General features: G+C 38.5%; 1 protein-coding gene across 3 annotated transcripts in view; it reads left to right on the plus strand.

The window, feature by feature from the left end:
* The window catches only part of Arhgap15 (Rho GTPase activating protein 15), a 602,692-nt gene that overhangs the window by 520,784 nt on the left and 56,406 nt on the right, over window positions 1–25,502 (plus strand). For all 3 annotated transcript variants that reach the window (XM_037204746.1, XM_028881759.2, XM_037204747.1), the window contains one exon: window positions 22,114–22,219. In XM_037204746.1, coding sequence (XP_037060641.1) covers window positions 22,114–22,219 — 106 coding nt within the window. The remainder of the gene's footprint in view (window positions 1–22,113; window positions 22,220–25,502) is intronic.

Genomic DNA, 25,502 nt, shown 5'->3' on the forward strand with positions numbered 1-25,502 from the left:
ACACCATAGCACAAAGAGCGCTTGGCATTATCCCCTGAAAAGGCACACCTTTTCGGGGAGCAAATGGGAAGTGGAGCCTGTGAGACACCATATGGGAGGAAGCGGCACCAGGCTCGTTTCTCCTTCCAAACGCCACAAGCTGCTACCTCGTGGTGGTGTGTGTGTGACTCTCAGATGAAATCAATGACAGCCAACTGGCTACCTGGTCCCAATGTCAGCTGGACTGTTGACCACTCAAGAATACGGCTGAACATGACGCCATGCTTAAGTGGCCTCTCATAAATAAGAGGTCCCATCCTTTACATTTATTTAGTAGTGTGTATGCAACTTTTATAGGCTTCCCAGTAGCTGCCATCACCTTCAGATTTATGAGCAGAATGAAAAAGCTGGGCTTGTGATCTTCAAAAAATGAAGATAGAGGCTTTCTTTTTTACAATTTTTCTGGACTTTCCTGTTCATCTCTAAGCATATTAGAGATGGGTGCTTCTGATACCTTTTATTTGTGATGTGATGTGGTGTGTGTGTGTGTGTGTGTGTGTGTGTGTGTGTGTGTGTGTACACACATGCACGCGCACTCGCAATAACGTGGCACCTGTGTTGGGAATGGAGGACTGCTCACAGGAGAGGGTTTGCTCCTTCTGCCATGTGGCTCAACTTCAGAACATCAGGCTTGGTGCAGGCTCCCTAGCCCCTAAACCATCTTGCCAGCTGTTAGATTATATTTTTACATTTTTTTCTTTTTTATTTTACTGTTTTATTTAAAGTAAATTTTGGCAGGCACATGACAGCACAATGCTGCCATCATAGGTCTGATCAAGATTTTCTGTAATGGTAAGCATAGTGACCCTGCACACTAATTTCTTCATGAGAACTCGGGTTTCAAATAGCACCCTTGTATCTAATCATGTGTTCCTATTTTAGTTTAGAAAATGAGATAAATGCCACTAGAAAACAAGACCAGTTTTCCTGCAATAACTATTCACCCTAAGGTTGTGAAAATTGACACAGGAGATGAGGAATGAGGGTTTCCATTTAGAGCTAAACACTTTCTGGTAGTGCACATTCTCTGATAAAGAAGCCATGGCAAGCTGCACTCTGTAGGTTGGTGCCATCGTCACTGTGTCAAGCAGCTGAAGGACCGCCATTTTGCTCCCTGGAACTGCTACAGCATTTTAAGCATTGCTAGAAGGCTGAGAGTTGGCTGCAGCTGGCAAAGCATTGTTCCTTTTTTAACTCATGTGATAGGTATCTTCAACAGTGTCAAACAAATTTGTAGAGCTGGTGATTAGCTGCCCAAAGAGCATAATGTATGCATTATTAATTAAAGAAGGTAAGTTTGGCTAATTGTCATTTCTATACAGTAGCAGTGCACTAAGATACATTTTAACAATCTATAAATAATTGATAATTTTTTTCTTTCATCTTCCTTCCTAGTTTGCATAAAACTAATGACTTGGTAAATGTTACTCACTTCAAAATATTCTACTGCTTCTATGAAAATTAAACTAACACTGTAACCTTAGCAAATAAGTAGATTTTTTCCCCTTTTATTGCAAGTTTTTTTTTTAAAAAAAAAAAAGGATAGGAAATATAACACTTGTAACAAAAATGTGATTCTGTGAAATCCAAATGAGAATCATAAATAATATAAACTCAGCATTAAGAATGTGACTGTAAGTATAAGAAATGGGATTGACCTTATAAATACCAAGATTCAAAACCACAATCACATATACCCATGCACGTGTTCACATGCATGCATATGAACCTACATATGTGTATGTACATACATATGCATGTACTTATATATTTGTATATCCCAGCATGCCCAGACACTTGTTCATTACCTAGACAGGTCTTGAACTTATGTAAGCTGAGGCAGCTCCGAATCTCTTTCCAGCCTAGTCCTGGTATTTGTTGATTACTCTATGAATAATCCCTTAAACCTCATTAGTTTGGGACGGGCACAACATTTTCTCAAGTGAAGGGACGAGTGTACTTCCTACGTGCTGTGTCAATTTGACTATAGCATCTATCTGGATCCTCATCAGGGGAGATTGCTGCAATAGTAGATACTTCTCCTTTTTGGAGGAGTTCTGTTATTTCTACAAATCCACACACAATCTGTCGGTCTTGGATAACAATTAAAGAGCTTACTCCTTCATTTATAATGCAACTGCAACTGAATACACTCCTGAATTTATGGATAGCACTATAATTTCTTACATTTATTTTGTTGAGCATACATTGTGATTTTTTTAAAGATTTTTTTAGAAGATGACCTACAAACTAAATACTGCCTAAGTGACATATTGTTATTTAAGTCTTCGTCTAGTCTTACATATGCTTCATTATGATAAAAAACAGGTTGTAAGGACTGATTCCATGACCTTTTTTTCTCATTTTAACCCTACTGATATGTCACCCATGGCAACCTTAAACTGATTTTAATAGAGTCAATCCTATTATTCATTTAAATTGAGGTGCAAGAGCACTTAGACCAGGGAAATTTGCATTCAGCAAATGGGGATTTGATGAGCAAAAATGATAAGATATATGTTGTATAACATGGCCTATTTTACCAGCAAATAAACAGCTCTTGAAATTGATAAACTTCAGAATATTTTATCCTCAAATGTTTATACATAAATGATTAAAATGCATTAGCAATTCTGCTTTTGAAAAAAACATATTGGGAAAACAACACAGTTGTGTTGCTTAAATTTGTAATTAACAAATTTATTACTAATTCTGTTCAGTTCTTTAATATGCTGCATTCCTGAAGAAGAACATTAATACACAATGGCAGGAAGAAGCTAATTTTAAGACTTTGGAGAAATGAATGTCTTTTAATGCTGTGTGTTTCTCTTATCTACATGCCACATTATTGTAATAAGTACATTCAGGAATAATTTCTTTTCAAATATTTTTACAAATCTTGCTCTTATTTGCATGCAAGTAAGTTGTCAGCTTAAATCTTTGAAATGCAAAATATATCTCATTTCTATATTTCATCAAGGAGCCTTTCATGTTTAATAAATTACAACTTAGATCCTCCAAGACTTTGTTTTTCATTAACTAAAAGCAAAAGGATACATTTAAAATCTTAATCACAACCTGCAAGAGTATTTGCATGTTGCTGATATTTGTCTTGATGGGACTTTTAATATTTGCAAACGAATCAGGAGAGCAAGGTTATACCAATAATTTCTGAAGACAAAAAACTTTTTGCATTATTTTCCTTATTATATTCAGCAAGAACTTAAAAAAGAACTTTCAGCAGTTTAGGCTCCACAACCCTTACGTGTTTGTGCATATGCCCCTCTCCTAAAGATTTTCTGCGGAGAAATGGCCACATCTCAGGAGCACTAGTGAAATATGTAGAAGAATGTCACACTGCGTTCAGTCTAGCCTTTTATTAGTACTTGATTGGCTCATATTAGACAGACTCATTGGCAACAAACAAGGTAAATTACCCACACCCTCCCCAGCCATCACCTCTGGGTGCTAAACAGAGGTGTGTATTGAGAAGAAATCAAAGGTAGCCTTCCTTTTCTTCTTCAGCTCAACCCCAGTTCAGAAGGGATAATGGTGTTTCTGCCTTTTTGCTTGTCTTAGTTGTTATTTTCATTTTGGCCAAATACCCCAGCTGATCTTATAGAAAGTGTCTAGGCTTTGAAATGGGATGGATCATCTCATCTCAACAGAGACCAAGGGAAAAAAGGGTCTTGACAGCTCAATATCCTTATTAGGGCTATAGGGTCCCATGGGCCACTAAAATACAGTGTCACATAAGAGGCAAACTTCTGCTGAACTTGCTGCCCTGAGACCTTCCCTTAATCTTTTACTGTGGAATGAAAGATCAAAAACCCCAAGCAGTTTAAAAAATATGCAGCTAATGTCACGCAGTTAAACTGATGTAGCATGCATGTTGTTTTGCAAGCTAACAGGTTAAATATGGCTTTGCTTTAAGATTCCCATCAAATTTCGTTTTTATAGAGAAATCTCTGAAAGCAGAAGGGGTTGAGGGAGGGTGAGGTAAAAAGAAATAAATCATTGTAGTCTCAGGAACAGTAATCCTTGTTGAGGATTTTGGCTGATTGATATAAATAACATCGTCCCCGCCATCTGTCCGAAGAGGGACCTTTCCAGTCAGTGTTAAGCTGCAACGGCAGAATAATTAATGAATGGTGTCCTTTGTGCTGGTAATAAAGACAAGACAAATTATGTTATAATCCAACTGCTGCTCATTTGTCACAGCCAAATAAAATGTCAAATAAAAGTGAGGGGGGCACTGTGTTTGTTTAACGGACTGCATGCTACCTGTTTCTATTGTTGACAGACAACCCGAGTGTAAGTTTTGAACATTACAGAAGAGGAAAACCTCTGAACTCAAATCACATCTCCTTGAGAGCTAGGGTGGGAATGTAGCGCGATACGGGGGGGAGCCTGGCAGAGAAACACTGAAGTAAGTTTTAATTAGAGAGCTGTAATGCCACCCGCTCCTCTGAGTAAGTCGGTTGCGATTACAGTGCAAAAGCTCTGCCTGCAAAGTCCAAGTTCAAAACACAGCTGAGCTATTTGCAAATCTGCAAGAATTCGGTAGGGCTCTCATCTTGCATTTTCAGGATAGACACATTCATCCAGTTGCTCGGAAAGCCAAATAATGAAAACTGAGCCGGGATTTAGCAAGTCCCGCTGGGAATTACCTATGATGGAGGGCAGGGCTGCACCTCCTCAGAACATGCTCCTGCTGTAAAGATTCACAGACCTGGCATTCAGACAGGCATCTGTCGCTTGCTCTAATGCCAGTTCATAGTATACATACAAACATCTGCTTCCGTGCACAAAGGGATACAGAGCGCTTGACAGGTCTGTGTTAGCCGGCTTCGCAATGCCAGTTCTTTATGCAAAAACCCTAATGCTTCCCGGCAAGCCATTAGAAGTGATACAATCAGCCCAGGCCCCATTAAGCCATCAGTGTCCACCTGTGATAAAGATGGCCATTTGTTTTCTTAAAGCCCACTTAATGTCTGCTTAACTCAATTTGTCAGGAAATGTAGAACAATTTCCTCACAGTCTGAAATTTGGTAGTGGTTCAAGTCAAAGGCCAGGTCTCGTCCTATTCAAATGATGGAATAAACAGTCTTCACGTCGGATCTCCCCGAGGAGCCAGTGTTTACTTTTTCTAAAAAATTATGTTGCTGGAAAAGGAAAACATTTGCATCCCTTTACCATTATTTTTTTTTCTTCTGAAGTCCTGGAATATGTCTAGCAGGAAAGTGGGTTATGGTTAGATTATCTGAGAAAATAACTTCATTTTCTTTCTAAATTCAGCCCAAAATTGGTTTTAGGAGAAGAGCCCTTGCAAAATGTCACAGCAATAATCACGTTGTCCTCTTTAAAATATCCTATTGTCTAGAACATTTCTGAATTGCTTACATTTACAGGGTTTTTTTTTATTGGAAATTGGTATTTTCTTTGTATATCCTTTAACACGGAGAATTTTAAAACTGTTTTTGAAAAAAAAAAGTTCTTAGGTACTTATGTTAATCAAATATGGAAGTTTATGTTTTATCTATCCCAAATCATTTTCAGCCACATGGCCATCCACGTAGACTCAGCATGTATTTCTACGGTTAACCAATAGGGGGCTCCCTAAAGTATTTCAGCTATAGTGGAGCCCTAGTCCCGCAAACTTCAGCCCCATATGAAATTAACATCAATTTTGACCAAAATGTAATTAAATATGTATTGTCTACCCAACAACGTCTACATTCAAAGATCTGGCTTTCATATCTTTGTATGTCTGCTTAGTGTATGTAGGAGCAAGCTACTGATAACTAAAGGTTTTGTATGCTTGGTGCTTGTGTGTAAGATCCATTGAACAACTAAATCAACTACCTGCATAATTTGATCATTGAATACTAACTGGGCATCTATTGTGTTCAGAAAACTGAGGCAAACTTGAGGTTTAAACATGTATATTAGCTGAATAACGACCTCATTTTTAACTTTACGAATATAAAGGAGTTGAATACATATGTTTTCCAAAGAACAGAAACCAAGGCTGCATGGTGGTGAATTGTGTGCTTGTGTACAAGTGAGCAGCTGCCTTCTTTTTCTTTTTTAACTTGGCAATATACCCACAGCTTTGCTTCTGTGTAGTAGTGCTGTGTGTACATGGCTTGCATGTTTCATACTCACATACAAAGGCACAATCCAGTAGGCAATAGAATTTCCTAAAAACTGAATGATCGGGGAAGGACTGGAAGTTAGAACATAAAACTAGAATACATGTTCACACATCACAATGTGGGGTCCTTGCTCCTTCAGATTGCAAGCATACATTCCTCTGGGTTTCCCACTTTCTGTGCTTGCTCTGCAAGCACCCCTCCACCCAATGTATTCAACCAGAAGAATAAAAGTGGCCAATGCAAACACTTCCTACTTGATTCTGGAACACAGTCACAAAATAAAAGGTCAACAGCACCAGTAATACCTAGAGGAAAATCTTAGAAGAAAGGAATGTTGTTTTTCTAAAAATGGTTTGACCTGTATGAGTTTACTTTTCTGCAAAATCAACTAAACTAAAGATTCTCATACTGCAAACCCTGGGCCTCACACTGAGCCTTAATTTTATTGTAAAAAACACATACTGTTATAAAAATTGGAAAATATTTTAAAAATACATATTATTTACCTGAATTAATATTTGGGTATATTTCTTACCAAGCTTTGTACTTAAGTGTTTGGAGTTATATGAGTTATATGGTAGCTAAGCAAATGTACAAACTCATGTTAAATTGCTTTCTTAATAGATTTTAAAAAGTAATTATGTATATTAACATTAACTTGATGTCTACACAAAATATAGAGAATATGAAAATGACTCCAAATTTTATCCTGATTTAGAGATAATTGCTTCCGACCTGTTCACACTACATTTGTGTTTACTCCTGACATTCATAATTTTAAAGCATATGTGATATACAAAATTCCATATAATACCTACTATTATTTTATTTTTTAATCTTCTTCATTTTAACTACCTTTCACCAAACTACTTCAAAACAATTACTATCGGAGTACATGATTACTAAGAACTCTTAACTACAAAAATGTTGACACAACTGCTGCCCTCTCTACAACTTTGATTTTTACCAGAGAAAGAGAAAACAGATGTAGTCTCTTTCCAGCACAATGTCTCTGTAGACATTTGTTACTAAACTCCAAAATGGACAGCAATGGTCATTGTTTAAAAGACTGCTGCCCATCCCCAGAGCCTTCACCTCAACTGTGTAGAGGGCACTGCCAAGCATTCCTGGTACCATGAGCAAAGCAGAAGCCATAGAGCAGTAATGCAAAGAGTTCCCTGGGTTTGGGATCCAAACTAAGAAGATGCGTAGTTTTCCTCATAATGTCTCTATTCTTCAGACATAGATTCCGATCCTTCAGTGGGCAGACAGCATAAGTTTCAAACAGACTTTCGAGAAAGACATGCTATTATCAGTCTTGCATAGATGAGAATGTTCTTCTATTGGCTTAGCAAACAAATGACAATTTTGAAGGCATAGCTAATTTGGGGAACACAAAATTTCCCCTATAAACTCATCAAGTATTGCTTTGTGTTTTCGTGCTTTTGCTTTTATTAGAGTTTTGTTTTGTTGAGATTGGTGGGAAAAGTCTTAGGAAAGGCTATAAATTTATTTATTTAGTCCCATTTTTAGCTAAGTGTAAGAAAATGCTTTATATTCACCACTCAAAAGTTTTACCAAAGTATTTCTAAATAGTGTATCTACTCAGTTATATTTTGTTAGAACCTATCACCTTTAATATTGACAATTTTTTTTTTCTTATTCACGAGAGTTTTCTTTTCACTTTTGATCATGACACTTAGATTACTGTTAATTTTTCAAATGTTATTTTTCCAGAGCATTTATATACATATAAATCAAAGAGAATATATCAGCTCTCTGATATCCAACAGGTCTTCTTCATTGTTATTTATGTTTTCACATTCTAGGGAAACTTCTCTAATTTGTGATACAGGTCACTGACCTATTTTCTATAGTAAAAATGTGGCCTTTAATGAGATTTAATTTTTATTTTGTCCTTGATCCTTCCTCAGCATTCCAGTATCTTTTCATCTTACCATATTCCTTTCTTATATTTGTGAGAGTTTTCAATACATAACTTTCATAAAATCCAATGGACGCTGAATTGTCATGTAGGCATTGTGAAACTTCTAGACTTCTCTGGGCACTCTCCTTTTCTCTGAGCTAAGGTTGTTCATATGTGTTCTGAAGACTTTATGTTTGTTCATCTTAAAGGGCAAAAATGGATCCTTTAGCCTTCTGCTTCTATTCTAGTCTATGGCTTTGTCTCGGTGATTGGAGTGATAGATTCACAGTCACAGTTCTTACAATTCTCAAATGGTACCACCATGTCCAGCTGTGGTCTGGCACTCTAAAAGGTGAATTGCTTGTTTAGCCCGTCCATCTTCCTTGTACAGTGTCATGGTCATTTCATGGAAATCACTATCTCTGAATTATCCCATGTAAACAAAACAAAAACTATTCCATAGTTCAAAGGGAAGCAACAGGTGAGGAGGGGACCAGAGGGAGGGAAAATGATGAGAAATACTATTTATTACCAGAGCAGGGTCTCACTCTCTGATTAGCATACTTCTGGGGCTTTGAATCTAAATAAGGCAGTTGAAGAAGGTTGGGGAGGCTTCTGCCTGCATCCTGAAAGGTGGGCTCTTGGCTGAACTAGTTCAGGGGCCCAGGTGGTCCCACCACCAGCACTTCCCGGTTCATGAAGGCCTTCCAGTAAGTTCTATAACTGTGCTGACTGTTAGTCTCTGTTTGACTTACCATGAAAGGCAGAGTTCGTCTCTGAGCACCTTTAGTGGCAAGTCCCAAGAGGACACTTAGGTGTTGCCAACCAAATGCCATTTCAAACCAAAAGTCACAGTTTGTATCAGTTCCTCCTAGAGGGCATCACACTGAAAGTTCACATTTAAATCCACTCTCTGCTGTGGCTTCCTCACACCATGCCTTTACCTAGAAATGATGACCCACCGGGGAGCACAGGGTGTGCTTTAGTTGTGCCTTTTTGTCCCTCTGAGCTTCTAGGAGGACGCTTTGGATCGCAAAGTGTGAATCAGTCGTTTAATCATAATGGCGGGTTGCAGACCATTATTTTTCTAGTTGGGAGATTTTTTTTCTCACTCATCTAAAACACACCTTAGTTCTTTATAAAAAGAAAGTGGGATTTACATCACAGAAAAAAAGTTCCTCTTGGCTTGGATCCCTGGAAAAGAGGTGTGTGAATGGCCTCAAGTTATACATTGCAGAGGAAATACCATCCAGATGCTTCAGTGAGCCTTTTCTTGGCAGACAAGTAAGAACCATACTGAAAGAGTCTAAAATTTTAACAAAAGAATTCTAAAGACCCACACCGTTGGAATGGGCACTAATTAAAAGAAACAGTCACCTCTTCCCTGATCGAGAAGTAGCCATTTGTAATCAGAGTTCACCATGCAGTTAACACTCTAAGTTCATGAGCAAATTGGATTACAGCAAGAATTTTGGAGGTGAGATAGCGAATGGACCCTGCTCATCCGAGTTCCCTGCCCCTCCTCTCTGAGGGGGAGGGACACACAGGGTGGCACTCAGCTCTAATGAACTGGACAGGTTTTGTCGCCGGTGAGGTGTTTGTCATTACATATTGCACATAATGTATGGCCCTGTTAGAAGGGAAAAATTGGAGTCAAAGTGGCTGGAAAGTTAGGTCTGCTCCGCAGCTCTGCGAGATTGTTGACATCTGCCGAGGTTGGAGCGCTCAGTAAGCGGGAAATGGGGTGTCACTCTGAGTGGTAGTTTACCATTATCCTGGCATCCTAATGAAGTGTCTGCAGTGCACAGAGCTTCTGGATGGCATCTTAACGCACGGCTAAGCAAAAGCACTTCTCTCCCTGTCACTGTCATCCATCTGCCTGCACCCTACTGTAGCCAATGGGATGGAACCATGTTACAATGTGCTATAAGCCATTTAGAGTTGCACATTGCATAATCAGTCCCATCAAATATGTTAAAAATGGCTATTATTGGTTATTTCCCTCAAACTCTGGCACCTGGAGTTTGATACATTAAAGTTAAACTTTCTCAAGTGCTATTTCTGCTATTAATTCTATTTCCCCACTATCTAATAGAGAGGGTTGCATCGTCCTTTTGAGTCTTGGTAATGGATTGAAAGAGTTATATGAATCCTCGTTAAAAAACTTCCTTGTACATCACACTTGGTGAATTCAATTTACAATATAAGGGGATGGCCATCTTTGAGATACCCGTTTTTAAGGCAAGGACAATTCCAATTGCCACTGGCTTGTTTTCATCTTTAGAGCACATTACTTAGTTTGCAGTGAGTTTGGGGGTTTTTTAAGAGAATTCTTTAAAGACACGGCACATTTCACCAAAATCATTTGCATCTTAAGCTACGATTGCCAACACCAGCTGACTTAGTTTGGTACTTTAACATTACCTAGGATAAAATTCAAGTGCAGTGAAGAGGAAGATGGCTGTACTAGCTACCTCAAAAGTAGGGTGTGTGTGTGTGTGTGTGTGTGTGTGTGTGTGTTCCTCCAAAACTTCTGTTTAGATAGGCTTTGCAAGCCAGGCTGCAAATCCGCTGGGCTCTTGTAAGAGCTGAAGTGGTAAGATGGCCACAAAGTTGAGGAGACACTTTCTGTTACAGACAGGGGCAGCCACAACCAGAATCTGTTAAAACAGGGGCAGCGAGTGGCCAGGGAAGGGTAGGGTTGTATAAACAGAAGGGCAGAGCATAATTCGGTTGCATCAGGAATTTTTTCACAGACATTAAAACTATGGTAAACATAACAGCGGGAAGCGTGCACTGCCGCGCAGTGGGAAACTCAGTCTGCCGAGCGGTGCCTGGCTCAGCCACTGCTAGGAGTCTCTGACTTTCATTAGCACTCAACAATTCACCCAGCTCCCCAGAAAGGGGGGAGATTCCAAGCAGCAAAGCTCCTCACTAATTATTGTAAATGCTCCCAGGATGCGGGGGGGGGGGGGGGGGGATGGGGCGCTCCGACGGCAAGATGGTGGTAAATTCAAACAAAAGCACCATCCTGAAATATAAAAGAAGGAAGGGGAGTGCTGGTTCTTTGCTTGTTTGTTGGGAATAAAACGGTTAGTCTTTCATTAGGTTGCAAGGCAGTACATCCGAGTATCAGTCCACCATTTTACAATGAAATTTTAGAAGACTGAACCAAAATGTGGGCAGCTGCTTGTGAGTAACTGAAGTACAGGTTGGCTTCATAAATGACTGCTTTTCCTGGACCTTAAATTCAGCAGGTATAGCTCTCAGCTAGTCTCAACAGAAACAGATCACTTTGGAGGACATCTGCAATAATATCTATTTGATTCTGGACCAGGGACCAGGGACCAGTGCGACGATACACAAAAAGTGACGCATGTTCCTACAAAATGATGCCCTTCAGCTAAGTTGCTATTGTTTCAGCCTTTAAAAATGAAGATTGGGCTTCTTCAAAGGGAGAGGGCTCTACTTTTGATGACTTTAAGCATTTAGAATAATAAATAAAAATAATAAAAGTGACAGGTTTGTTTTTTTTAATTGGGATGATAGGTGTTTATTTTTGCTCAATCCGGACCCCGAATCTGGGTGGTTCATTTGTTCCCACCAGCTGCTGTCAGCAGTACAGCACACCAGCTTTCCTTCATGTATGAATATTTCTCCAGAACTCATCTGCAAAAGAGGCATAGCAATATTAAACACCACATCCAAACCACTTTTAAACACACAAAGAAATGAGAAAGCACATCAGAACTAGACCATTGAGAAAATCCTCCTTTCAAATTTACTGCTTGCTTCACGTGCTAGTATAAAATACCCCACCAAGTCCCGTTTGCGATCCATTTGAAACAATCTTGATTTGCTTAAATTGTCACATTCTTCTTGCACATTTCTTTCTAAATGTAAAATGGCAAAGAAGTCTCCTCCCTCTTCATTATAAAAGTGCAGAATTTCTGGCTTGTTTATTCCTAATGGAACACTTGAGAAGGAAGAAAATATATAAATATCTCTTTCAGAAGATTAGTTGCCTCAATCTTTTTAAAAGAGAGGGATTGTTTGTTTCTCCCCATGGTAAACAACTTGGGCTGTGCATTGAAGTTTTCCATTGTTCGATTAATGCACATTACTTTACTGATTTAGTCCTGTGGTTCTGAAGCATCAGACCTTTTATATCCAATTTCCTCCACATTCTGTGTCCGTGCATTTCATTAGGACGTTGGTAGTTTGAGGAGAAATCTAAGCATCATTTTGGACAAAGTGTTTAGAGGAATCTTCAACTGCATTCTAATCTACTAAGCCAGAGTCATTCAAAGCCCCAATCAAACAAAATAAAGCTATTCTACTCCCCGTGAGAACCCACTTTCAAACAAAGTATTTGAGGGAAAAGAAATGTCATAAACACTTATATTAAACCAATCATATGAAATTTTGTCTGACCTACTGATCAGCATTCTATTGATAAGGTCCAAAACAGAGGATGGGCTGGCCAGCAAATCCAAGAGAAGGATCATTTAAAATAAGCAGTTTACTACCTATCTATCATGTTACTACACACCTAAAGTACCTACATAGTCCTTTTACAGAATGTTCCAGAAATTCCTCTAATTATAAATTGTATCTATATGTATTGTTACCATACAAATGCTGACATCAAAAATTATGTTTAGGATTGTAATAAAAGGGGGGGTCATGTTCTGAGAAACTATAAAGAGAGAGAGGAGAAAAGAAAAGCAAGCTGTGGCAAAAAAACCCAGGCTCAGCAGCTTTCTGGGTGAAATGGTAGGATGTGACTATGTGATTTATAATGAGAAAAGGTATCTACAACATACAATTTTCTACCTAGCTGCAAATAATAATTCATAGTGATGTCCCTTCCAGATAAAAGACCTTTGCTATGTAGGACCCATGTGGTAAAATGATCATGATAAATGTCAGACCAGCGCAGGTAACGGCTTTACAAACCATTAAGATTAGCTGGCTCTTTTTCCCGATGATAACAGTAACCATGCTGTGACTGTATGTGGTAATAATATCTCAGTCCTGATAAATGCCGGGGCCAGGCAGAGGTGTTTATCATTCCCAGCTCAGAAATGCTGAGTAAAGTTGCCACATGTTGCCTGTTTTTCCTCTTTCACAATTGTCCAGTTTGGAGGGGGAGGAGGAAGCTGAATCATAAAATGATTTTATAACACATTTCTTAAAGGATTTTGCTGTTTGTTTAATTCAGAACTTTCCCCTGCTCTCAGTGCTGCTGTGTGTCCATGTCAAATAAACTCACAAGGAAGCTACTGTACCAGTCATTCCCTCATCTTCAGAGGTCTTTGTTTAGCGCAAGTGCTCCAGATAAAATTGAATATGCCTTTCCTAAAAGTCATCTTGAAACTCTAACCAGAGGAGAATTTCTTAGATTATGTTTTCTTTCTCAGATAGATCCTATGGTTTTCATGTGAGATTTTTAAATCCCTGTAAGTTCAATCTGTCTACCAAGGGAAGAACCAGAATATAAGAAACTTGTATGAAAATCTCAAATCTTAAAGAGTGGAATTTCTACTCTACTGAAAATGTACAAAGAAAATAATTAATACACACAGCCTCTTAGGTATTTGGAATGTATTACTGGTTTATAGTGAGAAAGATCTCAAAAACTCACAATGCTGACTTTTAAAAAAAAACTTAGAAAACCAGACATACATAAACATAATTTAAAGAAAAATTCCATAGAACTGAATTTCAAAGAAATAAACAAGTGAGCTGGGTTTTTTTTTTTCCCCCTCAGCACAGCGTATAAGCTAAGAATGAATTTGTGTCATTTGTAAGTTACAGAAATGTGCTTGGCCACCATGATACTCCCAAAAACTACTTTGAAAACAAAAATTCTTGGTAGGAGAGTAGAATTCTGCTCTGCCTGTAAAAACTGCGGATGGAGGGTCAGACCCCACCTCACTCTTCAATTCAGATAAACAGAGGCATCGTTGCAAAAATAAGGGGCGTGCATTTGGATTAAGATTCAGCTTACTCAGTAAAGTGCACGGACCTGAGTTCAATGCTCAGCACACAAGGCGAAAAGCCAAGCCCCAGCTTGGGGGTGCACATTTCAAACACCAGTGCCGGGAGGAGGGGAGAGAAAGGTGCCTACCTGAGATTCACTAACCACTCAGGCTGCTCTGTGTGGCAAGCTCCAGAGAGACCCTGTCTCAAAAAAGCAAACATGACCCTAAGAATGATAGCACATATTGTCCTCTGGCCTTCACACACGCATACACACACACACACACACACACACACACACACACACACACACACACACACGAGCCAGTTTTAGGTTGCTGAATTTTAGGAAATATAATCATCCTAAAATAATTGGTTACTCCCCAGGTAATAATTCTCTTTAAAAATTAGAGTCTTAAACGTCAGTGTTCCCTAAACTTCCTTCCCATGTAAGGTCAGTACACTGGGAGTCTCTGAATAGCAAATACAGTTACTGAAAAGAGGAAAAGACAGTATTTTTACTTTCCCTGAATGTATTTAAGGATACATAAAGTAGTTAATGATAATCTTGAAGACCTTCCAAAGTGAGTTAACTAGAATTTAATCTCACTGATTTGTGAAATTCTGATTATTTTGAATTTTTTGGCCAGTTAAACTAGCTTATCTCAGAAGCTTATTTACTTACACATTGTCTTGGATAATCCCTTGAGTGAGAAGAAAGATATAAAGTTCATGACACCTGTATTGTAACATGCCTTATATTTAAACATCTGTTAGGACATATTTTGCGTTTTGTTGGCTCTCTGGATCAAAGATTGACAAAGACACAGACCAGATTTGTTTTATACGTGGGCTGCACCCTTGCCCTGCTAAGAATTGGTTTCTTCATTTGTATGTATGCATATATGTTTAGCCCACTATAAATTATTTAAAAGATAAATTTACTTAACAATTTCTGACTCTTGACTGCTGAGAGGAATAAAGGGGCAGATAGATTGGTCTTAAGATGTTCATTAGCAAGGTTTCTAATAACATGGTGTTTTTCACTTTTGTGATATCTGTGTTCCCTGAAGCTCCCCAGAAACCGAGAAATGCTGTATTTTATATTTAAGTAAGAAGAAGGTGTGTTTTCAATGTCTGCAGCTACTTGGCCAGCTTGGCTTGAGATAGTACTAAATGACTACTTCCTCCTGCATCTGGACCAGAAATGGCCTCTAGAAATGATACTGAAGCAGCCAGTGAGCAGCTTCCCTACTTAAGGAACCCATGGACTTATGCAATACCCTGGCTAAAATATTCTTGATCTTAACATTGACTGATGATGAAGAGTTGTTGCCATTGTCTAATTTCTTCTATAAAAACTAGTTTATTTTTAAAATGGGTAAAACACTGACATTTCTCAGGGGAAACTGTAACTACAAGGAAGTCTGTGTGATCTGTGGAAATCAGGTGACCAGATCTAGTTATCAGGAGCTCTCCACTAAAAAAGGAAATAGTCCTACTTGGGACACATGGACTCAGTTCCAGGTAAACTGTTTAACACAGCTTATCAGTACTTCAAACTAAACTTGCCAGGTGTCTGCAGACATCAGGAATGCTCCTTCCTTTTCAATAACTGTAAGACCTTGCTTCTCTGGATTCTAAAGGTTTCTGTAAGGAGCACAGAATCTCACAAAAGGAAAAGTTGTCAACCACAGATCAATTTCAAGGCCGTGGTAATGTCCTGGTGCTTTATTGCAATGGTGCCTCTGCTTCCATACACTCTGCTTAGGAATTTTAACCAAATAAACTTTGATAACTGGCATGTTATGTGATTACAGATCTATCATATTCTGTGACTTGCTTCTGTTTTTAACAAAGTACTAAAGTATAATATATAAGGAAAAATTAAATTAAATAAACAGTAAAATAGACATGATTTTGGTGAGCATTTCTGTGTCAGAGCTGGTAGCAGTCTAAGAAAGCTTGCCCAAGTGAAGATTACTCAATGAGCACTTAACATGCATGAATGTGCGTTAAAACATTTGATTCCATAGAAAACCTGCAATCTATATACAATTTGTTATACTCTGAAGACTACAAACCTTCCAGAGTGTAAGCATTGCCCATCGCCATAAAGCAGAGAAGAAATTCTCAGCCACTTTCGTCAGTCTCCTCAATGATAAACCACTTCTCTTATCCACAGCATGGGTTTGAAGTATGTGAGCTATAAACCTTCCCCTCAAGTGTCTCTTCCTAAAGTGAATGTATGTTATTTTAAAATATTGAGCAAGCAATAGTTATAACTTGGGTAATTTCTCATCCTCAACTAAAACTTTGTCATTGAAAACATATTGTAAAGGATTTGTCCCACCAATAGTATAGTCTGAAACAGAGGGATGTCACCCGACAATACTCATCGCTCTAAACAAAGACAGCCTCTCACCACATTCTGAAATGACCACAGAACAAAAAGTATAACTCAACAGAAACTAGAGGGTCGTCATTCTCTAAACACAGCCTGACATATAATGGCTCCCGTGATTTCATACAAGACATGTTCATGTTCCAGAGTACACCTCAGAAGAACAGCTGTGTGCTCTTTAACACACAAAGATATAGCCATCTTTTAAGAATTATAGACAGTCTGATAAATAAGACTCCTATGAATTATGTACTGGTAGAATCAAGACTTTTCTTTCCCTGGACCTACCTATATAATGTAATAGAATCTATTTCAAAATGTGATTTAATATACATCTATAAATAAGAAAAATAAGACCATGAATAATAAAGCCAGAAAGTGACTAAAGGTTATCTGTTCCAAGGTCCTTTACTGTGCATCATCATGTAACTTTATCTTATCTCTTTTCTATAAAGCATTTGTTTGTAAATGTGTTTGTGGTGGTATTGTGTTCCCCAAAATATTGTGCACGCTAATAAATTTATCTGGGGTCAGAGAAGAGAACAGCCACAATATTAAACATAGAGGATAGGCTGTGGTAGCACACGCCTTTAGTCCTAGCATTCCAGAGGCAGAAATCCCTCTGGATCTCTGTGAGTTCAAGGCCACATTGGAAACGGCCAGGCATGTTGATTCACACCTTTAATCCCAGAAAGTGAGCCTTTAATTCCCAGGAGTGACGGCAGAAAGCAGAAAGATATATAAGGTGTGAGGACCAGAAACTAGAAGGTTTTGGCAATTGGCTGGTTAAGCTTTTAAGGCTTTGAGCAGCACAGTTCAGCTGAGATTCATTCTGGATGAGGACTGAGAGGCTTTCAGTCTGGGGAAACAGGATCAGCTGAGGAATTGGCAAGGTGAGGTGGTTGTGGCTTGTTCTGCTTCTCTGATCTTCCAGCATTCACCCCAATACCCAGCCTCAGGTTTGATTTTATTAAGACCATCTAACAATTCTTGCTACATGTGTTTTAGTAGTGACATTTCATGCATATAAATGCAAATGTAACTTTCATAAAGTTTATTTTTTAGAAATGTACCCTAAGAACCATTAAGGTGAACACAAAGCCACATTCTTATCATAACATTAAAGTCCATTTCACATCATGAAAGATGTTACTCCTCCAAGAAGCATAGAAATGTATTTGAAGAAGCTGATTTACAGCTCTAGTTTGTTAGAGTTTAAGATGATGGGGGCTAGTAGGTCAGGAGTTGACAGAAAATTATTTAGAATTACTCGAGGGTGCTGAAAATGAATGCAGAAATGTCTTGTGTGCCATTGAAGGTTCCCAGTTTAGAGACTGGAAGCACTAGTTGGAGGTGAGAGACTGAAAAAGACAATTGAAAACAGAGTGGATCTAAAATTCAGTGGCACTAGAATAAAAGTACAATTAAGTGCAGACAGGGGAGAAAAATACAGCTTATTTCCAAAAAGAGTTTGTGATTCTTGGTATTCAGTTCCACTAAGACATCTTCAACTCTCCATGTAGAAAATGTTCCTTTACTTTCTCCATTCTTAATGTTAAAACTGAAAAGTCAGACACCATAGTCTCAGATTTTGAGTACCTCACACTTCAGAGAAACTACATGCTAAGAGAGGAACAGCAGAAAATCCTGTTATTTGTGAGCTCACAAAATCAACTGAAGAGTGTTGACATGGTCTTGGTAAGCTGTGAGAGTCATATCTCAGGAACTACTCCTGGCTATGGGCGGTGATCCCAGACCTTAACATGACACACCATAAACCAGACTGGAAAGATGTCCTTTTAATCTTAATGTGTCCATTGTGTTTTTAGATGCTTCTCCATTTGGACATGTTTATATTATTTATATGCCATGAAAGGGTTATGTAGTGTTGATTTAAATGGAAAAACATTGCTTTCTTATCACTCTTCAAAAAAATGTTTGTTCCGACTATGTTGTCAGAAAAAGTTACTCCTCATTCATATTTCAGTCTCCTTTAGTCTACTGTGTTTGTTTCCCTCAGCATAACCTAACCATAAATATCTACACAACTATTTAATTGTCTGATTCCCCAAATATGTGTGTGTGTGTGTGTGTGTGTGTGTGTGTGTGTGTGTAAGTAGAAAAGGAAGGAACCTTATAAAATACTCTTAATTTTGAATGTTTCTTATAGACAGAAACCACCACATAGCTTATAAACTTTCCTATATATAACCACTCTCCAATCAGATCAATTTCTTAGGCTATCACAAAAGTATTTAGCATGTTACCTAATACCTAGCTAGGAGAGCAGCTGTATGTTCACCAACTGACAACAACAACAACTCAGCCCAAGAATCAGTAACTAGGAGTGGAGACATGACTCAGAGGCTAATAGTGCTGCATAGGATCTGAGTTCACTTCCCAGCATCCCTGTTAGGCAACTCAACAGCCTGTAACTCCTGCTCCAGGGGACCTGATGCCTTCTGCTGGACTCTATAAGTACCAGCACTCACATGTATGTGTATCTCTCTCTCTCTCTCTCTCTCTCTCTCTCTCTCTCTCTCTCTCTCTCTCTCTCACACACACACACACACACACACACACACACACACACACACTTAAAAATTAGTAGCTACATTTTAATGGTTACTGTGAGGAGATAATTGTCATGCTCTATATGTGGATGAACTGAACCCAGAATGAATCTCAAAAATTTTTGCTTGGAAAATGAGAATTTATAGGGTCCTTGGTTTCACTAGTGTTTGTGCAAAAACATATGTTGAATACTATAGCTTATTCCATAAAACTCCTCTTTTAGACACTAGTCAGAGAGAAAAGTAATGTGTACATGGCCACATAGCTAATGTCCTAGTTAGGGTTACTATTCCTGCGATGAAACACCATTACCAAAGCAAGTTGGGGACAAAAGGGTTTACTTGGCTTCTTCCACATCACAGTTCATCATCAAAGAAAGTTAGAGCAATAACTCAAATAGGGAAAGAACCTGAAGGCAAGAGCTGCTGCAGAGGCCATGGATGGAAGCTGCTTATGGGCTTGCTCCTCGTGGCCTGGTCAGCCTGCTTTTTTATAGAACCCAGGACTACCAACCCAAGAATGGCACCACCCACAATGGGCTGGGCCCTCCTGCATCAATCACTAACTAAGAAATGCCCCACAGGCTTGCCAACAGCCCAGACTTATGGAGGCATTTTCTCAATTGAGGCTCCCTCCTCTCTGACGACCTTAGCTTGTGTCAAGTTGATGTAAAACTAGCCAACACAGCTACTAAGAGACTATTACAGAATTTAAAGTAAAACTCGTCCATCCTAACCCTTGTTCGTGTCTTTCATTCACTAATTTATTTCTTGTTCATTTAATCCATTATCTACCAGTGCAGAAGTCACTTTGCTTCAGAGGAAAATGCAGTTTGATGGGGGAATTGAAAGACATTTGTGCAATGGAAATGTCTTGAGTGTTGCACCGGTTACTATATAAGGTTAACTACAAGGATTACGGCATGCCTGGCTGGTTTTGTCTGGGTAACTAGACCAGCTTCAATACCATTTTTCTTGACTTCATCATGTGGGGTTGCATATTCACTAGATGCTGTGTGAAGCACACATTTCCTACAATCATTACATTACATGGCTACTCTAGAAAGAGATATGGCAACTGATTTTCTTTCCTCTTTCTTTTGCCTCTTCATTTCCTTTATGGGTAGTGGTCCAAGCCATATACTCTCAGAACTCTTCTAAGAGTAATTGCAATTCTGAAAGCTTTGACTGTGGGCAGCATTATTTATAGTACTTTGTGGTTTTAAGAGGGAAGAGTAGAGCTTCCAAGCACGGTACTCCTAGGAAGACTGCCTTCACTCCACTTTAGCCAAATATTATCTTCAGCAAGATATTCTCTTCTAATGCATTATAAAATGTTTCTTTTGCAACATCACAGAAGAAAACGGCCAGCTTCTAAACTGACTCTTCCTTAGCCTACTATAAAAAATCCATGTATCTATTAACAAGAGATTGTATACTAGGTTTTTGGAAGGACATCTTTCTAGGAATTATTTGCTTCGGGATCAGTGACCCATCTACAAAGACTTTAGTACATAAGAGACTATTTCTACATGTCAAAGAAACTCAGGTCTTGATGCTCCACAGTGCCACTCATTCTAACATGTGATCCTCGTTTACAACCTCAGTTCTCAAACTCATCTCACAGTACAGACTTTCTTCTGCATTCTAAGAAATTCTAAGTAGAAAGGGGAAAGGTTAAGAGGCCCTGAAATGAAATCAACCTTTTCAGAGCTCCCACATAACTTCGGCAATCATTGGCCAGACTTGTTCACACAGCCACCCCAGCTACAGAGGAAGCTGGGAAAGGGACCCGTTGACCAGACAGACATGTTACCTTCCTGTTCACCATGGTATTATCATGCTAAGGAAGATAAAAATGGACACAGTGTGGGTGTCTATTTTATGTACTACTTTCCCATACATCATGAGCCTAGCAAAGAGTTCTTTGGAATTCTGAGGGTCACTGTGTTGGAAGTGAAAGAGAACATACTGGCAGAGGTGACACCTGGTTCAGGGTGAAGGAAGTGCTGAAGGGGAGTAGATATCTATGCATCTACAATAGAAGGCTTTGACTAAAACAATACTTGTAAGAAGGAGCTAGATTCATTTTCTGTGCAACACCTCTCTCTGACAGGAACAGTATGAGGGAAGCAATCAATGGGGCATGAAGTTTTAAACGACTACCTATTTTAATTATGTAAGTTACCTGGTTTTACACTTCCTGACTTTTGAGAGACGTTTAATGCTCATATTTTACCAGCAAAAACAAAATGTATGAGGGTAAAAAGGTATAGACATTATTAAAATTATGTTCTCTGCTCCTTCAAAAGTATTTTCCAAAAAATCAAAACTACTGTGGAAGACTTACAATAACTGAAGCATTTTTTATAATTAAATCACACTGTGTGTCCTTATGGCAACACATGGCTTCAAAGAACATGAACTTGCTGTCTTACAATCTTGAAGGTTAGAAATCTGCCGTCAGCCTCACCGAACACAACTCTAGATCTTGTCATGTCTGTTTCCTCCACAGGTTATGTGTCCTTGCCTTTTCCAGCCTTGGGCAGCTTCTCCTCAATCAGATAGCCTGTCTTTGTGCTCACGGTCATATCACATTCTCTCTGTCACCCCCTGACTGCCTGTGATATGGACCTGAGAGATCACACGGCCCACCAGCAATCCAGAAAGTTCTCCCTCTGTCAGTTCTTAACCTGATCATACCTGATCATACCTTCAAAGACTCTATTGCCAAAGACTAGAGGACATGGATGTCTTGGAAGGCATTATTCACCCCATGCCTTGCAAAAAAAAATATTAAAAAGCAATTCAACATCTAATCTCAACAGAAAGATTGCATCAAAGTCACCCTATTTTGATGTGATTACAGTCTAAGTTAGAGTCAAATCAAGAAGCTCCTGACAAGCAAGTTGGGAGCTAATAATCAGTACTGTTAGTTGCTAGGTCATAGTCCGAAAAACTCCTCAGAAGCTCATATGCCTATGGAATCTCTGTATTTTCTAATCTTTCTTTTCAATTTTGTTTCAGAAAAACAAGACAGCAATGCAAGAATTGAAACTATAAAGTCTCTGGTAAAAAATCTCCCTCCACCAAATCATGACACCATGAAGGTCCTCTTTGGACATCTGACTAAGTAAGTTATACAAGTTTTTAACTATGCTGTATTATAGTTGTTACTGACATGAAGAACATTTAACTTTATATCTCCAAGGCAAAGTTTCCCCAAGGAGTCCATCAGAGAGTTTTACTTCTAATTGGCCTCAGTCTTTCTGCAGAGCCTGAAAAAATACTCAAGATAGGAAGAAGAACCTAAAAAGGGAATTTCTGAAGGCTTTTATTTTGCCTGGATATATATATTATATTGTAATATGAAAATGTTTGCTGACTGACTGTTAAAAACATTGCCAGGGCCCATGATAGACCATGTTGACTTTTGTTATCTAATATCCTGGGGTAAACATGAAATGATTCAGACAGACATTAAACTACAGCTCCACCAGGTACCAAATCTAATGACCAAACTTACATGGCTTACACACTCTACATTCTGCTTTCATAAGGTGCTATTCATATAGTCAGTTAGAGAGGAGTACTCTAGGAAAAGGGGGGGGGGGCAAACATAAAAATCCAGAGGCCCAAATGATCTTGATACCCATGAAAAGCAGAAAGCAGATGGGAAAGGAGGCTTTCATTGCGTGAGTAAGGAACGTGGGCTCAGGAACAGAAGTAGTCTCACATTTCCATGCTAACTACAAGGAGGAGCCCGTGAAGAGGCTCAGCTGAGGGAATATAAGACCCTTCTGACTGCTGGATGGAGAAGAGACTACAAATATAAAATCAGGAATGCCATTAGTAGCCTAGGCAGGAGATAGAGGCAACTTGAAGAAGGTTTTAGAGCAGTGGATCTCAACTTGGGGGTCACAAGCCTTTAGGGGTCAAAGACCTTTTCACAAGGGTCACCTAAAACCATTGGAAAACACGGGTATTTACATTACGATTTATAACAGTAGCAAAATTATACTTATGATGTAGCAACAAAAATAATTTTATGATTGGGAGTCACCACGACATGAAGAACTGTATTAAAGGGTGCAGCATTAGGAAGGTTGAGAACCACGGCTTTAGAGAGAAATGAGTCAAGAAATCTCACAAGTGGGTGTGCTGTTGTTTGTGGTGTAGTGTAGAAAGGAAGGAAGGACCATGGGTGCCACTTTGGGTTTCTGCTTAGGCAAGTCGAGAACTGATAGTGCCACATGCACAGATGGGCAAACCTGGTGGAGGAATGGGAAGAGCAGGTTTGAAAGCTCTATTTTGGCCATGCTGCATCTGAAGTAACAGTTATTGCCTTCTGTTGGCATTCACTAAGGCACAGTATGATGCACATGGTGACGTCAGAGCTCTCACTCTACATGCAGAGTGTCAGTGTACTGCTCACAGAACAGTGAACCAAAACTGCCGTTGCACTTTGTGAGATTGAAGTTGCTTAATCACCTGAGTCACTAGTTAGGATGAATAATGCCTGAAAACTATTCAACTAATTCATTCAATTATTTTTAATTGTGAATGTAATACATGCAACTGCACACAAAATATGTAAGCAGCAGCAATGAATATACATTAAAAAGTGAAATTTGGCCCCCAGTCATTCTTAGCTTGCTGAGCAGAAGTAACTAACATTTTTTTGTGTATTCTTCCAGACCTGTTTCTAAGCACATGTAAGCGTGTGTGTGTGTGTGTGTGTGTGTGTGTGTGTGTGTGTGTGTGTGTGTGTGTGTGTGTGTTGCTTCTGGTGCGATAGCACATAGCCCTGTACATAGTATTCTTCAACTATTTGCCACCCATGCACTGTTTTTCACTTCATGAAACAGATAATGCTCCAAGGTTTCATTCTGTCATGGCTTACTAAAGTAGTAATTGCCTTAGAGAACATAGAATAACCTAATGCATCACATTTGTTCTCTCAAAGTTCTGATAATTCTTTGGAGGTAGGATGCAGGATAGAACAGGAAAAGATCTTGACTCTTAAATGAATAGAAAAGGAGAACTTAGAGCCAAATCCTTGGTCTATATGTTGTTTCAGTCATGGTCTCAGACATCTACAGCTATATTAAATAATATACCATATCTCATAGTTATAAAAAGTAAGAATATATATATTCTTATATAATGTCTGGCACAAGACAAAACATTCCTGATATGCTATTATTTCCCTCTCAAGATTTTTACCCAACATGAAAGGGATTTTCAGGTTGCAGTTAAAAACTAGAGTTCTTAGTAATTCTAAATGGACAGTCAAAAGACAAATCAAACAATTACATTATTTAGTACTAAGATACACCCAATCCTAGAGTTCTTGAGATATATCCATTACTTAGTCTCAATTATTTCTGGTTATTTTTGTTGTTGTTTTGGGTTTTTCTTTTGTTTTTTTGTTTTGTTTTGTTTTTTACTGAGAGGAAAATAAGAATAAAATGAATAGTAGAAGTTTTTTTTTAAAAAAACAAAGAATTAAATAAAGAAACTAAAAATTGGCTATAAAACTTCCCTCAGAAACACGCCGAATCTGCATAGTGGGGAATCTTCTAAGTATCAGGCTTCTCTATGCTCATGAATGCATTTCCTATATAAGCATGGTGCTGATATCTAAATGGATTTTCTAACTTAGTTAGATCTTTTGTGTAGTTCAGTAAAGGTGGAAATAGATATTTTAAACTAAGATTTTTAGACCAGATTATGGTGTTACCTCAAGGCATTCATACTTTGAGATGAGGAAAATATGTTATTTATCATCCACTGACATTTCTTGGGTGATATGGCCATATTCCATATAGAACCAATTTATGGACTAGATTTAATTATGCATAAATGTGTGTACACAATAATATCTTGTTAAGCATTTTTCCTAAGTTTTTGATAAAACAACCAGTTGTGGCATGTCATCAAAGCTTGAGAAGACTAAACAGAAATATTGTTTAACTAGAATTTAAATATATTCATGTTTGAAAGAATCATTGGGATGTTTTCCTTATTCTTGATGCATTTGGTAGTCCTTCACAGAATATACCATCAATATTTGGGTAGGGTGTTTATTACAAAATGTGTGTGTGTGTGTGTGTGTGTGTACTAAAGTTTGTTTAGTGATGGAGAGGAATCATAATGATGTGCCAAAATTCCACTTGACCTCTATATGCTATTTTCAACAGAGCAGAACTATCTTTTCAGAGCTGTAAGTTAAACACTGCCCTCAAAGCAGAGAAGCTACCAACAGGGACGGTTTGCTACAGCACAGCTGGATTAGAAGGTGGAGGGAAATCTTCCCATAAAGCCAGAACTTTTACTGGGCTGTGATTATACTAAGCATAATGTTATTTAATGACTGCATAGGCTCAGTAGTATCAGGGTATAAGTCCTCATTC

This window comes from Peromyscus leucopus, chromosome 4, assembly GCF_004664715.2.
Source record: "Peromyscus leucopus breed LL Stock chromosome 4, UCI_PerLeu_2.1, whole genome shotgun sequence".
In the NCBI taxonomy this organism is placed as follows: domain Eukaryota; kingdom Metazoa; phylum Chordata; class Mammalia; order Rodentia; family Cricetidae; genus Peromyscus; species Peromyscus leucopus.